At 37.3% G+C, this 15,780-nt stretch overlaps 2 protein-coding genes across 17 annotated transcripts in view; one reads left to right on the top strand and one right to left on the bottom strand.

The window, feature by feature from the left end:
* Positions 1–1,940, bottom strand: part of AREL1 (apoptosis resistant E3 ubiquitin protein ligase 1) — an 86,265-nt gene extending 84,325 nt beyond the window's left edge. For 3 of the 16 annotated variants that reach the window (XR_009184934.1, XR_009184930.1, XM_004455159.4), the window contains exon 1: positions 1,865–1,914. The gene's annotated coding sequence lies outside the window, so the exon portion shown is untranslated. Of the gene's footprint in view, positions 1–1,759 lie in introns of all 16 variants that reach the window. The other 13 variants (XR_009184924.1, XM_058293069.1, XM_058293072.2 and 10 more) reach the window with 11 other exon arrangements.
* A 4-nt stretch (positions 1,941–1,944) lies between these two features.
* Positions 1,945–15,780, top strand: part of FCF1 (FCF1 rRNA-processing protein) — a 29,954-nt gene continuing 16,118 nt past the window's right edge. Inside the window, exons 1-5 of the mRNA XM_004455160.5 lie at positions 1,945–2,014; positions 2,313–2,380; positions 3,576–3,647; positions 5,231–5,379; positions 15,453–15,525. Of these exons, the coding sequence (XP_004455217.1) occupies positions 2,012–2,014; positions 2,313–2,380; positions 3,576–3,647; positions 5,231–5,379; positions 15,453–15,525 (365 nt within the window). The 5' untranslated portion in view covers positions 1,945–2,011. The remainder of the gene's footprint in view (positions 2,015–2,312; positions 2,381–3,575; positions 3,648–5,230; positions 5,380–15,452; positions 15,526–15,780) is intronic.

Below are 15,780 nucleotides of genomic sequence, written 5' to 3'. Positions count from 1 at the left end.
ACATTATCAGGAGAGTGATTTTCTGTCAATGCCAGAATTCAAATGTAAATTACTATTTTGCATATGCAATTTTTCTCCTGAACCTATATATAACACTGATCAGTGTCCAAGTGTTAAAAAAATTTTTGACGTGTTTACTTAAAAAATTTAACACCTAATCACCTAAACCTCTAATTATCAGAGGTTCTAATGCTCTGAGCACTGAAAAAGCGGTTACTGCCAGCTCTACCCAGGAATGACAGTTTGGCAGAGACCAGTGGTTCTGAAACGATTAGGAAATTCTCCCTACCTTTAAGGGTAAGGCAGGACCTATATAAAATACCTGTAGATGCTTCAATTAATAAAACTAATTCAACATTAAGAGCTAAGAGCCCACAGAGTCAGATATGTGAACTAGAAAGCTATCTAAACATATGAATGCATAAAAGAAAAAGCAGGACGAAAACTGTCTAATCCAAATCACCACACAAAATCAACCTGCGATTGAACTTTTCAAGTACTGAAAATTTAATAAGGTTTTTAAGATTATCCACACATTTAAGTTCAAAAATAAAACTATATTAAAAATACAATTGGCATGAAATTTCCACTCTACCACATACTCTGTGTTATATAACACTGTAATGATAGAAAACACATGTAAGGTTTAGTTTTATGGAAAGGTATTGTTCTATGGACTTCACATTTTAACTCATTTAGTTAAACATCCATGTGGGACAGGTACTATTATCTCCATTTTATAGATGAAGAAGCTGAGGTACAGATAAATTAACTTGCCCAATGTCACATAGGTAGTAAGAGGGAGAGTAGGGCCTTTATTCCCAGTAGTCTGGCTCCAAAGTTCACCCTAACCATTGCACCATGTTTCATAGCAAAGGTTATACAATGGTCATCTTTTTAAAATCTGGTATCCTTTTTGAAATCCAAACACTTGGATAACATACTGCAGTAAGAAAAGAAGAGCCTTTGGGATCAGACCCCTGAACAAGGGTCTCAGTCTCAGCTTCCCCACATGTAAAATGAGGTACTTACCTCTCAACACGTTGTTGTGAAGGTCAGAGAAGGTATTATTAAAGTGAGAAGTACAGTAACCAGTAATAGAAGTTCTTAACCTGAGGTTCACAGACACCTAGAGTCCACGGATGGGATTCAGAATTCAAGACTCTTGTAAACTGTATGACAAATTTTGTGTACCCATTTTTAAGAATTGTCCATGGCTTTCTATAAACTTTCAAGGACCACGTGATCCCCAAATGGTTAAGAATCAATGGAGCACATCGTATGTACTCAAAAAGCGGAAGCTACCTGTCCCTTTTTGTTCTCATAAACTCTTTTTGCCCTTAAGACACACCAAAGATCACAATAAATACCATTTACTTCCCACCATTTTTCTGGCTTGGTAACTAGTAATATCAGCAAGCTTATGTCCCCAGTTTTCTAGTAATAGCCTAAAAAAGGCCCTCAAGTGTTGTTTCCCCCCACTTCGCCTAGAGGAAAACACAGTATTTACTGGGGGAATATAGCCCGCCCAGCCGCACGAAACACCATGCCGCCTAGGAGAACAAAGTAGGACCCAGAAACTCAGGATTGGACCGCCGAGGTGCTGACGCCCCAGCACTAGGGGATGAGACCATGTTTTCCAAAACTATTGGCCAACGCAGGACTCGTCTACCCCCTACCCTTGCCCTCCCTTGGAACTCAGGTGCGAAGAGCGCTTCTGGATTCTGATCAGGACTGGATTGCGGAAGAGAAACGTTACCCGAGCAGCGAAGTCCCAGCTCTGCCAACCTGAAAGGCGGCGGCAGCACCAAGCAGAAAAGCAGCACTCAGCCCTCCCCACCAAGAGACCCAGAAAACCGCTCACCCTAGGTAAGGAACCGGCTCAGACTTTTTTCGTTCCCCAAAGCGACTTCCGCTTCCGGGCTATCCCTTGCCGGAAACATCATACAATGACGTAAAAAGGTCGCGCAACTGGTGATTACGGAAGTAAGAACGAGCGTGCGGCGTGAACATGGTGAGGAGGGTCTGTGGAGGGAGGTTGTCTGACCACTTTTTGGCGGATGTTGAAATCCATGGCCAAATTTCCTTCAGTTTCCCCTTTCTTAATTTCATTCTGACCTTCGCTCTTAAACTGCGCAGAGCGATGCTTGTGATACTTTAGTTTAGGGAGCGGTGGGAGGGCCGGTTGGGGCAGGGAGGGTAAGAGCTACGTATTCGGATGCAGAAGGGACGGGACTGGGCAAAGGAACAGAAGAGACTCAAGAAGATGCGATGTAGCCCAACTCTTTTAACTCTAAGATTTCTGTTTCAAGGGGAAACAAAAGAAAGCAAGGAAGTATGCGACCATGAAGCGAATGCTTAGTCTCAGAGATCAGAGGCTGTGAGTGTCCGGAATCCATTGGGTTTTCATAGACTGCCCAGAGAGATGGCAGTTACAAAGGGATAAGTAGTAAAAAACTTTGTTGTTGTTTTGTTTTTTCCTTTTAATACTATTATGATTTGGATTTATATAGCATGGGATGGTCGTCAGTATTTAACAGTCACTTAGCTGCTGAGCGGTTACACCGGGGAAGGGGGTGGGAATTAAACATTTCTTAAGTGTTCATTTTGTTCCACCATTGTTATATACTCTGTCTACCATAGCACTGTTAAGCTTTGCAACAGTTCTATGAGATAAAATTATCCCGATATTCTTGCCATTACACTACTACATTCCCCAGAAAGTATTGTTGGCATCATTACTAAAAGATGGTGAGGTCAGAGACCATGTTTGTCCTGTGTCTTCAGTACCTAACACTCAGATATTTTTGAAAGAAAGGGAAAACACCCAGATATGTACATCTTATAAAAATCCAGATCACTGTAGAAGAAGAGAGTGGAGTAATAGTCGCTATTATAAAGGAGGACCTAACCAGCTTCCCTACTTCTGTGAAAAGTGGATGAAATTATTAATCAGGACTTTTCTTCATTTGATTGAAAGACTTAGAACAAAGGAATGGTTGTTAGAGTCTTGAGAGTTATTAGATTATATTGTCAGCCTTTGAAATGAATTTATTATGTAACTTTAGGAAACCCACCTCATTAATAATATTTTGTCTAGGTAGGAATTAAATTTTATATAATGATATGTGGTTGTTACACTTTTACCCTTTATAAGAGGCATGTGGGGAAATCCTTTTCCCCACTGCTATTGAAGCACCTGAGTCTTCAGAAGTAAATGTCAATTTGTTTACCTACTGCTTAGAAGTAGATTTTGATACTTAAATGAGAGCTTCTAAGTAAGAAAGAAATTATAGAATAATCAACCTTTAGTTATCCATTTGCAATTTTATGGATTATTGACTAGAGGTTTTTAAATTTCATTATGTTCTTCTGATTAATTATGATACTTGTGGGCCACATCCCATTTCAGTTATTTGTGCTCAAGAAAGATACCCTGATATTAACATAAGGAAGCCAAAAGGTAGAATTCCTTTGCAGAAAAAAAATAAAGGAAACTTGATTTTTGAATGAGAGTATAACTACTATGTTTTATTCCTTCTCCCCTGGGTTTAATTTACCTCTCTTTTCCCTAGCAAAGAAAAGGATAGATTAAAATCTAAAAAGAAAGAAAAGAAAGATCCCAGCGCACTCAAGGAAAGAGAAGTGTGAGTAACCAAGAATTTCAGGTTTTTCTTTTTTTTTTTTTTTTTAAAGATTTATTTTTATTTATTTAATTCCCCTCCCCTCCCCCGGTTGTCTGTTTTCTTTGTCTTTTTGCTGCGTCTTATTTCTTTGTCCGCTTCTGTTGTCGTCAGCAGCACGGGAAGTGTGGGCGGCGCCATTCCTCGGCAGGCTGCTCCCTCCTTCGCACTGGGCGGCTCTCCTTTTGGGTGCACTCCTTGTGCGTGGGGCTCCCCTACGCGGGGGACACCCCTGTGTAGCACGGCACTCCTTGCGCACATCAGCACTGCACATGGGCCAGCTCCACACGGGTCAAGGAGGCCCGGGGCTCCATGGGAACCGCGGACCTCCCATGTGGTAGAGGGATGCCCTAACCACTGGGCCAAAGTCCGTTTCCCTCAGGTTTTTCTTTAAAATTGGAAAAGAGACATTATAAAACTATAGACCTCTTAGAAATCTAGGCTTTCTCTCAGCTGATTTGTTCAATCATTTGTGGGTAAAACTGACACAACATGCAAATGAGAATAGTATTGATAAGCATATATCAATTCCAAGGGTTCAAAAGTTTGGATTTTATGGAGCAGTAAAATTTCCCCTAAAATCCTTTGTACCAATCAAGGATTATTAAATTTTTTTTTCTTTGCCAAGTAAGAATCTTTCCAAAAAATAATTACCATTGTTTAACACACCAGTATTTCATGAGAGAGTGTATCACCAAAAAAAAAAAATTAAGGACATTTTCAGAATAAAGGTCATTCTTTTTAAATAAATACATATCAGTTTATAAAAACCTCACCACTTTTTCCTCATTTTTCTCATTTTGCTCTGATGGGTGATGGACATATCCTCACAGGTGGACACTGGTTCATGGACCAGCGTTTATACCCACAGCCAAATTGATCTAGATATCTTTGGCTTTTCTTTAATCCTAACACTGGACAACTGCTCTCCTATACCACATTCCATACAGCCATTTTAGGATCCTGTGAAAATTATAAACATGCTATAGTATCTTTCTAATCATAATAGCTGTGTTCTACCTCCCCGTGCTCATGGCTTTTCTACTGCTAAAGGAAACAGAAGAGTTGGGTTGCAGAATTACTTTTTGTTTTTGAGAGGTGACTGTTAAGTCCCTCCTAATTACCCACTCATTTTCCTAAGCATGTGACACTGGTCCAAATTCCTTATTTTTTATTCACAAACTCTGTACTGTCCTCTGTGGCATGCATGTGATCCCTCTGGGGACCAGGCCTAAGAGGTCATGAGACTCAGTCTGGTAAATACAAACTTTTGGTCACTTCTCACCACTGACAGTACAATTCTGATCTAATTTAAATCGGCTCCTTGTTTGTTTAATTACGGATAATTGCTTTTTTAAAGTTATGGCAAAGCATGGTAGTAGGCCTGAGATTCAGATATGCTGTTACTTTCTTCCTCACTTTTAGGATTTATTTCCAGTGGAAAGAGAAAGGGAACTTAATCTACAGCAAATTGTCCCAAATAGAGGCTTCTTTTTTATTGTTGATACCAAAATATCAATGTAGACATTACTATGTTTTTCCTTTAGGCCTCAACACCCTTCCTGCTTATTCTTCCAATATAATACACAGCTGGGCCCACCTTACCACATCCTGGTTGATACCAACTTTATCAACTTTTCCATCAAAGCCAAATTGGATTTAGTGCAGTCGATGATGGACTGTTTGTATGCTAAGTGTGAGTATCATGCTTTTATATTTCTGTGACATTTCTACAGAATAATTCATTGTATTTATGGAAAAATGAAAAGAAGAGGGTGGGGTTCTAGTTAATTGCATTGCTCCCATTTACTTTGCTCACCATAGCAAGGGCCATTTTCAATGAATTGAAATATAATGAAAACCTGAATAGGAATAATTAAATTTTTACAATTCAGAAGAAAGCACTTGGAGTGCTTTAACCATCATTATGGACCACAATTTTAAACATAGAAAGGAAATTTTTTGTTTGAGAATTCTGGGTTTTAAAATTCTGAATAAATTAAATTTTATTAGATTTTTCAGCCTATGTATTCTTTTTAAGTTGAAGGGGAAGCATTCTCCACTCCAGTGTGGAAAAGCTAAATTAAAAATATCACCATTTAAGATCATAAAACCAGAAGTTTCATGATGATCAGTGATCCCTAAGTTTATTTAGTTCGGTATTTATTCGACTCACAAAGGATCCGAGGTAGTTTATTTACACCTAGGTAAACAGTTTGCCATTCATAAATTTCCCTTGATTATTTTGAGTCTCCCCTCCTTTGTATGTTCTTCCTTTACTACTAGGGGAATCAAAAAGAAAATTTATGCCACGTACAAGGAAATAACTTCCTAATAGTGAAATCTATTACATTTCATTGTGGGTTTACATTTGTATATTTTGCAGTCACTTGGTTAGAGATACAAATGAAAAATCAGACTTACACTCTGCCATAAAGAGTAAATTATTGGCATCAAAGGAGAAAAATTGCTTCTCCCTCCTTTTTTTTTTCATTTTAAAAACAATTTATTGAAATATTTCATTCATACCATCCTTTATCTTTAAAGGATGTTATGTGATGAACAGAGTGACAGTACTATTAATATTGTTTGTTAATTTGTTAAAACCGGTAAGATAGGAAGATGGGGAAAACTGATCTGTGAAGGGTGTAAGAGTTCTCAGTTCTTAAAATGACTAAAATAAGTAAAATATAGTTGCATAAGTTTATTGTATCAAGATACAAAGCAGTTGTGGCTCAAACGATTGAATGTTTACCACGTGGCAGGTCCGGGTTTGGTTCCCAGTGCCTCCTAAAAACAAAAACAAGCAACAAGCAAACAAACAAAAAAACCAACTCATGTAGACTACTATGTAGACCATTGTCCATGTGGTGCAGCAGTGCTCCAAAATGTAATCACCAGGTGCAGTGAATGTGCCACGATGAGGGAAGAGGTTGTTGATGTGGGAGTAGTGGGGTAGGGGGATGGGGGGTATATGGGGACCTCATATTTTTTTAATGTACATTTAAAAGAAAATGAAGAAAGAAAAAAAACCCTTATGCTAAGTAACAGAAACCAGATACATTGTAATACGTATTTTATTATTTCATTTATATAAAATGTAAGTATAAATAAATCTACAGAGATGGAAATAAATTAGTGGTTATATAGGGTTGGGGAAGGATAGAGAGTTTGAGAGGTGAATGCTAAGGAATATGAGGTCTTTCTTTCTGGAGTAATGAAAATGGACTAAAATTGACTGGAGCTGAATGCACAACTCTGTGTTTATTCTAAAACATTAATTGTATATTTTGATTATATGGTGTGTGAATATGTCTCAATAATCTACTTAAATAATTAAAAAATCAACTCAGGGAAGCTGATGTGTCTCAGTGGTTGAGTGCCAGCTTCCCACTCACAAGGTCCCAAGTTCAATCCCTGGCCCGGTACCTTAAAAAAAAAAACAACCCAGTACCTAAAAAAAAAAAAAGATGCAATGATAACCACCACGTGAGAGAGAGACAGTTAAGGGAGTAAAATAGTCACCTGTAAGGATCAGGATTGGTGGGTGGGGAAGGGTCAAGGGACAGTTTTATTTGTTTTGTTTTGTTTTATAGGCCTTTCCATACTTATTTTTTTAAGCTATGTACATATAATACTTTTTAAAAATAATGAATAGACTGAAGTTGAGGTAATATTGTGTCTTTAACAGTGGGCCTCTGGTGGCCTGTATGAAAGAAGACACTAAATTCATTAGGCTCTTAGAATAAAGCTATAATGCATAGTTGACTTGTGTGCCTTATCTAAAAATAAACTTAAGGAAAATATCACTTTCCTGCAGTCTTCTGTGTATGATTGAAAAAAAATTTAGGTACTGTACAAATTCAGTATCTAGGAGACTCTTTTAACTCTTTTAAACCCTGCTTGTTTAATTATTTGCTTTGCTTGCTTTTATACCTAAAGGAAGGCCTTTGTCTTCCTATTGCCTTGAAGATGCCCCTTTGACTTTTTCATAGTTCCTTATCCCTTCCATTTCCCCCTATATTCCAACAAAGGAGAATTACTAGCTTCCCACCAGCTTTCTCTTTTTCCTGTGAGCCTGGTTGTCTGTAACTTTGCCCTTCCTTAAAGTGATCTTCCTGGACCTACCTCCTCACTCCATTTGCAAGCCATTCTCTTGCTCCACTGCTATATGGCTCTGAAATTGCTCCTCCTAAACAAAGCATATAGTGCTACCTGATTCCATGACTTTACTTCCGTTTTACAACTGCTTTTTCTTCTGGACATTATTTTAGTTTAAAATTTCTTAATAGTTTTCCTCTTACAAAAATATTAATGTACTTGTAAAAAAATCCAGCGTGAAAAATGAAGTTCCTTATAATGCTTTTCCTCAAGGGGGGCAATTGTTAAAAATTTATATACAATCTGTGTGAATAGGAGGTTATTTTTATTTATTTTATTAATGAAAATGGAGCATATATTATTTACTGTTTTGCTTTTTATTTTATTTAAAAGTTTTATTGAGATACAATTCACATACATATAATTAACCCATTTAAAGTATAAAATTTGATGGCTTTTGGTATATTCATAGTTGTGTATCCATCACAACAATTTTAAAACAATGTCATTACCCCAAAAGAAACCCTTACCCCTTAGTCAACAACCCATAATACCTTCATCTCCCCCAGCCCTAGGCATCCACTAATCTACTTTCCATCTCTCTAGATGTGCCTATTCTGGGCATTTCAAATAGATTGGAACATACAGTATATGGCCCTTTGTGACTGGCTTCTTTCATTGAACATGTTTTCAAAGTTCATCCATGTTATAGCATATTTCAGTACTTCATTTCTTTTTCTTCTTTTTTTTCAAAGATTTATTTATTTCTTTCTCTCCCCTCCCCCCCCACCCCACCCCAGTTGTCTGTTCTCTGTGTCTATTTGCTGCGTCTTCTTTGTCCGCTTCTGTTGTTGTCAGCGGCATGGGAATCTATGTTTCTTTTTTTTGTTGCGTTGTGTCACTTCTCGTGTGGGCGGCACCATTCCTGGGCAGGCTGCACTTTCTTTTGCGCTGGGCGGCTCTCCTTACGGGGCGCACTCCTTGCACGTGGGGCTCCCCTACACGGGGGACACCCCTGCGTGGCAGGGCACTCCTTGGCGCCCATCAGCACTGCATGTGGGCCAGCTCCACACAGGTCAAGGAGGCCCGGGGTTTGAACCGCGGACCTCCCATGTGGTAGACAGACGCCCTAACCACTGGGCCAAGTCCGCCGCCCTCTTTTTCTTATTTGAAGTGCCAGGGCTAGGGATTGGACCCCGAACTTGTATCTGGGAAGCCAGGCTCAACCACTGAGCCACACTGGCACCATTGAGTTGGTTTTTATCAATTGTTTGCTTGTTTTTGTTTTTAAAAGGCACCAGGGAGGATCCTGGACCTCCCATGTGGGAAGCAGGTATCCAACCTGTTTGAGCCACATCCACTCCCCCATTTCTTTTATTACCAAATAATATTTCATTGTATGGGTATCACATTTTACTTATCCATTTCTCCTTGCTTTTTACATTAAACATTATATCTTGAAAAATTTTCCATACCAGTATATGTAGACATACCTTATTCTTTTTTGTTACATTTTAGTGCATTGTTAAAGTATGGTTTTTTAAAATTTATTTTTATTTTTTATTTTTTAAAGATATGAAGATTAAAATATACGTTTTTTAAATCACTCCTTTATTAGACATTTGGACTATTTCCTGTTTTTCTCTGTTATAAACAAGGCTGTAGTGAGTATCTTTGGGAATATGTTTCTGTGCAAGGGTGTATTTCTTTAGGATACATATTTTAGAAGCTGTATCACAGTATCTGGGAGTATGTATAATTTTTATTTTAATAGACACTACAAAATTGCCCTCAAATAATTAACACCAATTTATACACCTACTTAGTATGAGAATACCTGTATTCTCAATATTGGGTTTTTTGGGTTTTTTTTAAAGATTTATTTTTATTTATTTAATTCCCCTCCCCTCCCCCGGTTGTCTGTTTTCTGTGGTTTTTTTTTTTTTGCTGCGTCTTGTTTCTTTGTCCGCTTCTGTTGTCGTCAGCGGCACGGGAAGTGTGGGCGGCGCCATTCCTCGGCAGGCTGCTCCCTCCTTCACCTTGGGCGGCTCTCCTTATGGGTGCACTCCTGGCGCGTGGGGCTTCCCTACGCGGGGGACACCCCTGTGTGGCACGGCACTCCTTGCGCGCATCAGCACTGCGCATGAACCAGCTCCACACGGGTCAAGGAGGCCCGGGGCTTGAACCGCAGACCTCCCATGTGGTAGACGGACGCCCTAACCACTGGGCCAAAGTTCGTTTCCCAGGTATTTTCTTGTGTTTAAATTTTGCCTATCTAATAGGTAGAAAATGAAAACTCATTAGAATTAGGAGTGAGGTTGAGCATCTTTGTGTTCATTGACCATTTGAATGTCTTCTTCTCTGAACTGAAATGTAGCATTCTGGTTAAGAACCCAAGCAATAGAGCGTGACAAACTTGGTTGTTCAAATCTCGTCCTCACCATTTATTATCTCGTTATTTAATCTCTTTGTGCCTCAGATTCCTCACCTAGAAAATGGGGATTATAGTAATAATACTAGTACCTACATAATAGGCGTCATTGTGAAGATTAAATGAGATAAAGTGCCTAGCACAGTATCTGACAGCTATTAATATTGCATAATTAAAAGTTGTTATTATAAGCTTTTTATATATATATATATATATATATATGAAGGAAATTAGCCCTTTGAGAAATGTGTTGAAATATTTTTCCCAGTTTATTTTTTTTTTATTTTGAATTTTGAAATACTTTCAAACTTACAGGACAATTACAAAAATAGTACAAACCCTATACAGAGAACTCCAGCATATTCCTAACCCCTTACATACCCAGATCTATGAATCTTAATATTTTGTACATTTTCCCTATATTCTATCTATCCATCTACCTACCCATTTTCTGAACACTTGAGTGTAGATTGTATGCTTTATGCTTTTTTTTTTAAGATTTATTTTTTATTTCTCTCTCCTTCCCACCCGTTGTCTGCTCTATGTGTCCATTTGCTTTGTGTTCTTCTGTGTCTGCTTGTATTCTCGGCGGCACCGAGAATCTCTGTCTCTTTTTTGGTTGTGTCATCTTGCTGTGTCAGCTCTCCATGTGTACGGCACCACTCCTGGGCAGGCTGTGCTTTTCTCGCACAGGGTGGCTCAGTGCAGGCGCACTCCTTGTATGTGGGGCTCCCCTGTACAGGGGACACCCCTGTGGCACAGCACTCCTTGTGCATGACAGCGCTGCACATGGTCCAGCTCACCATACAGACCAGGAGGCCCTGGGTTTGAACCCTGGATCTCCTATATGGTAGGCAGATGCTCTATCAGTTGAGCCACATCTGCTTCCCACATTATGCTTCTCGAACACTTACACTGCCATGTACATTTCCTAAGAACAAGGCTTTTGACTTATGTAATTACCATAAGTGCAGTAACCAAGTTCAAGAAATTTGACCTTGAATAAAGCTTACAGTCTATATTCCAACTTTTTCAGATGTCCCAATAGTATCTCTTAGAGCCTTTTATCCTCCTTTGCTAGATCCTGTCCAGGGTCACATATTGCATTTAATTGTCATTGTCTCTTTAGTTCTCTTTCTTTTTTTTTTTTTTTCATCTTAATTGTGGAGCATGTATACAACATAAACTTTCCCATCTCAACCCTCAAATATATCATTCAATTAATCACATTCACAAGTTGCAGTACCCTCACCACCTTCCATTACTAAAACTTTCCCATCTCCCCAGTAGAAGCTCTATACCTATTATTATGCATTAACTGCACATGACTTTAGATCCTGTGGGAAGTAAAAAGTGGAGTTACAAAAGTTGTTTGTAATATTTGGAAATGAATAGAAATGGGTGAAAGCATATCATGTGATTTGTAATTAGTAGCACTAACATATGGGTATGATAGGGTTTGTTTTTTGTTATTGTTGGGGTTTTTTGGTGTAATGAAAATGCTCTCATATTGTTTAAAGTCATGAGTGCACAACTCAGTGATTATACCAAGTGCCATTTATTCTATACTTTGAGACAAATTGTATGGTTTATGAACAAAGAAAGGAATAGGGGGTTTGGGGGAAAAATACACCAAATATAAGATACAGACTATAGTTAGTAGTAATACTCTGAGGATGCTGTTTCATAATTTGTTGCAAATGTTTCACAACAGTGCAAGCTATTTGTGGTGGGGTGATGTGTAGGAACCCTGTATGTTGTATATGTTTTGTAAGTTCACAACTTTTATTTTAACAAGTATTGTTTATGTATATTCATGTATGAATGATAAACATCAATAAGTGGTTTTTAAAATGAATTTTTAAAAAGCTATGTGAGTAAAATACTTACTGCAAAAAAAAAAAAAAAGTGGAGTTACAAGCCAAAAATGCATTATTACTCCAGTCTATGTTTTTACTTTATTATGGCTTTTTGTTTGATAGTTGTCAAACTATCCTTATTTCCTTATATGATCAAATTTACTATTTTTTTTTGGATTTGTAGTTATTTTCATGGTTCATATTTGTTTTTTTCCCAACTGGGATTTATTCTAATATTTAACAAAGACAGGGATCCAGCTTAATTTTTCTTCCCTTTGACCAGTTGCCCTAACAGTATTTATTTAAATATCTGTGTTTTCTCTATTTATCAAAATGAATTTACCTTTTTCTTCCTTTGAGAATCCCGTAATTTTTTCCTAGATCTTAATTATACATTTCAATTTCTGATAGGACTAGATGCCCCTTATTCCTTCCTCTTTGAGTTGTCTTATAACTGTTCTCCTATTCTTCTAGATGAGCCTTGGAATTTTTTAGTCAAAATATTAAAATCATAATGCTGGGGAGCAGATGTAGTTCAAGCAATTGAGTGCCTGCTTCCCACATGGGAGGTTCAATCTCCGGTGCCACCTATGAATAAAAGCAGAGCAAACAAATGAAACAACCAACTCAAAGGATCACCCGCTTCCTACATACAAGGTCCCAGGTTCAATCCCCAGCCCTGGTACCTAAAAAGAAAAAAATCATAATGCTGTCATGCATATACTAATAAATACTTTAAAAAATAGATTAATAATCCTTTGGTCATGATTGTCTTGGATTCAGAGGTTAATTTGAGGAAATTGACCTTCATTATATCATTGTGTGGTTTACTCTCCAAAAATACCTCTCAATTTAGTCAAATTCTTCTGTCCCTCAATAAAGTATTAGAGCTGTTCATATAGGTCCCACCACATTTGTTCCATTTACTCTAACATAATATTTTAAATTTCCTCATTCAACTAATGATCAGTGAGTGAATATTTATTAACAAATAATAAGCCAGTGCATCTATTATTTAAAGAAATTGTGTGTTGTAAATGACAAAAAAGGAGCCAGCATAAATAAGACTTTTTTCCATGAAATTTTCAGATTTTTTATTTTTTTTACATAGGAAATATATTGAATGTTAATTTAATTATTTAACTAGTCATCTTACTAAATTCTGTTTCTAGTAATTTTTCTGTTGAGTTTTATGTTTTCTTGATATACTATTTATATCATCTTGAAATATGGTACATAGGATTTTTATTAGGGATGATGTTGCATTTAAAAATGCCTTTTTACTCTCTGTTGAAGTAATTTTTTTCTCTTTTGAGAGTGGATTATATTAATAGATTTCCTTATAGTAACCACTCTTATTTCCTTAAATTATCCCCCCTTCTTCAGGGAATATTCTATGACTATACATCTTGTTTCTATTTGGTAATATAAATGTCATTGTAAAAAACACAAATAAAATAAATAATCTTTGCCTTTAGTTTCCATTTTCTATGCTCTCTTAATCAGGTCTTGGTGTCGGTGCCATGCTGGTTTTGTGAACTGTAGGCAACAGTGCTTAATACTATTTCTACTTCTGGGAATTTATTGAAATATGAGTTTTTGTAAATATTCACTAAATTCCTAAAAAGAAGTGTGGTTTCTCTTGGGACGACATAGGGTTTTAGACCTCTTTCAGATCAGCCTTATTAATGATAATATTCTGGTGCTTGTTTTTCACCAACTTCAGCCATCGAAGATTAAAAGAAGTTGGTGTATCTATAGATTTCTTTGTCTTGTTTCTACAGCTTTTGCTTTGTATACTTTAGTGCTGCCTTATTTGGTGAATGGATGTTCATGATAGTTAAACCTTCATCTTCTCTTTTTTGATTGAACTCTCGATTTTTATAATGTGACCAATTTTATCCCATTTTGTGCTTTTTTTGTCTTTATTTCAATTTTCTGATAATAATTTCATAACCCTGCTTTGTTGTAATTTTGCTTGCTTGAAGTATTTTCCTGTCTTTTATTTCCAACCTTTCTGAGTCAGTTCTTTAAAAAAATATATCTATGTATAGGTCCCTGTATTAGTTAGCCAAAGGGTGCTGATGCAAAGTACCATTAATCTGTTGACTTTTATAAAGGGTATTTATTTAGGGTAAAAGCTTACAGTTACAAGGCCCTAAAGAGTACAACTCAGGGTACTGTAAGAGGTACTTTCTTACCCAAGTCAATTGCTATGATGGCGGGTGGTCTCTGCCTGGTCTCTCCTTCCTTCTTCTTTTTAAGGCTTCGTGGGCCCAGCATCTTTGGATCTCGGCTGTAGGCTAACATAGGGCTCGTCTCTCTTCCTGGGGCTGCAAAATCAAGGTTTTCTCCTCTTTCATGTCTCTTGACAAAGTTCTCTCCTCTGGCATCTATGGAGCTCTTTCTCTTTTTTTGTGTATGTTCTTCTGTGTCTTCTTGAGTGAGTTCCTGTTTATATCAGCCCACCAAGGGGGCAGGACTTAACCTGAGTTATACCCTACTGATGTGGTCACATCAAAGCTCTAATCTTAACACAATTTAATGAAAGACATCTGAGCTGAATCTAATATAATCAAAGGGGCTCACACCCAGAGGAATAGACCAGTTTAAAAACATAATCCTTCTATTTTTAGAATTCATAAATAATATCAAACTGCTGCACTTCCATATTGGGTACTTTTCTGCATATCATTCATCTCTGAAAGGGGCATTTCTTTCAGTCTGCAAAAAATTAATGATGTTTTGACTCTCCTTCCTGTTTAGCTGAGCACTTTGTTAATTGTACCTATAGTATTTGAGTAGGAATGCTAGTTATGGTCTGTAATTTCTGCTCAGCATGGAGCTTCCTCTGGAACCTAAATTTGGATATTTTTCACAATACCTGATGAATCCTCTCTTCCCACTCCTGCCCTTCCTCTGTGCAAGCCAAACTCCTTCATTTTGTCTTGATTTGAAAGCCATGCATGAAAATGGGCATTCCTAAGTGGAATGTTTGCCCTACCCACAGTCTATGTTTCTCTAAATTAAGGATTGGTTCTTAGAAGGTCCCTTCTGCACTTAACATTTTTAAGTCTACAGCCTGCTCAAGATCAGAGGAGTTAGATGCAAGTTAGTGCTCTGAATATCCTTGCTTATGACAGTTTTTGAAACCTGTGGTGTGGGGTTGGGACAGTTTTCTAGTTTCTTTATTAACAGATTCTTCTTTTCTAGTTCTTATTGTTCATTTCATTGTGCTTATTTTGCTATCATCCCAGAAGTCTTCTGGATTTTAAAACTTACAAATAAGATATAATTCAGAAAGAGCAAAATAGATTTCTTCACAACTTCTATTACTAATATATATGTGTATATATACACTTTTTTTTTTTCTGGCAGGTATCCCTTGTATAACTGACTGTGTCATGGCTGAAATTGAAAAATTGGGACAGAAGTATCGAGTGGCTCTAAGGTAGGAGGGCACTAGTCTAGATTTGTTTTGTAGTGATAAACTGAAGATTCTTTTTGTGTGTGTGGTAATATATACAGAATGTAAAACTTAGCATTTTAACCACTTTTAGGTGTACAGTTCAGAGGCATTAAGTACATTGACAATATTCTGTAACCATCATCAATGTCTATTTCCAGAATATTTTCACTATTGCAAACAGAAACTGTATTCCAAACAGAAACTGTACCCATTAAGCAATGGTGCCCCATTTCTGAC

This window comes from Dasypus novemcinctus, chromosome 3 (assembly GCF_030445035.2).
Source record: "Dasypus novemcinctus isolate mDasNov1 chromosome 3, mDasNov1.1.hap2, whole genome shotgun sequence".
Lineage (NCBI taxonomy): Eukaryota > Metazoa > Chordata > Mammalia > Cingulata > Dasypodidae > Dasypus > Dasypus novemcinctus.
This window is presented reverse-complemented; position numbering and strand designations above follow the sequence as displayed.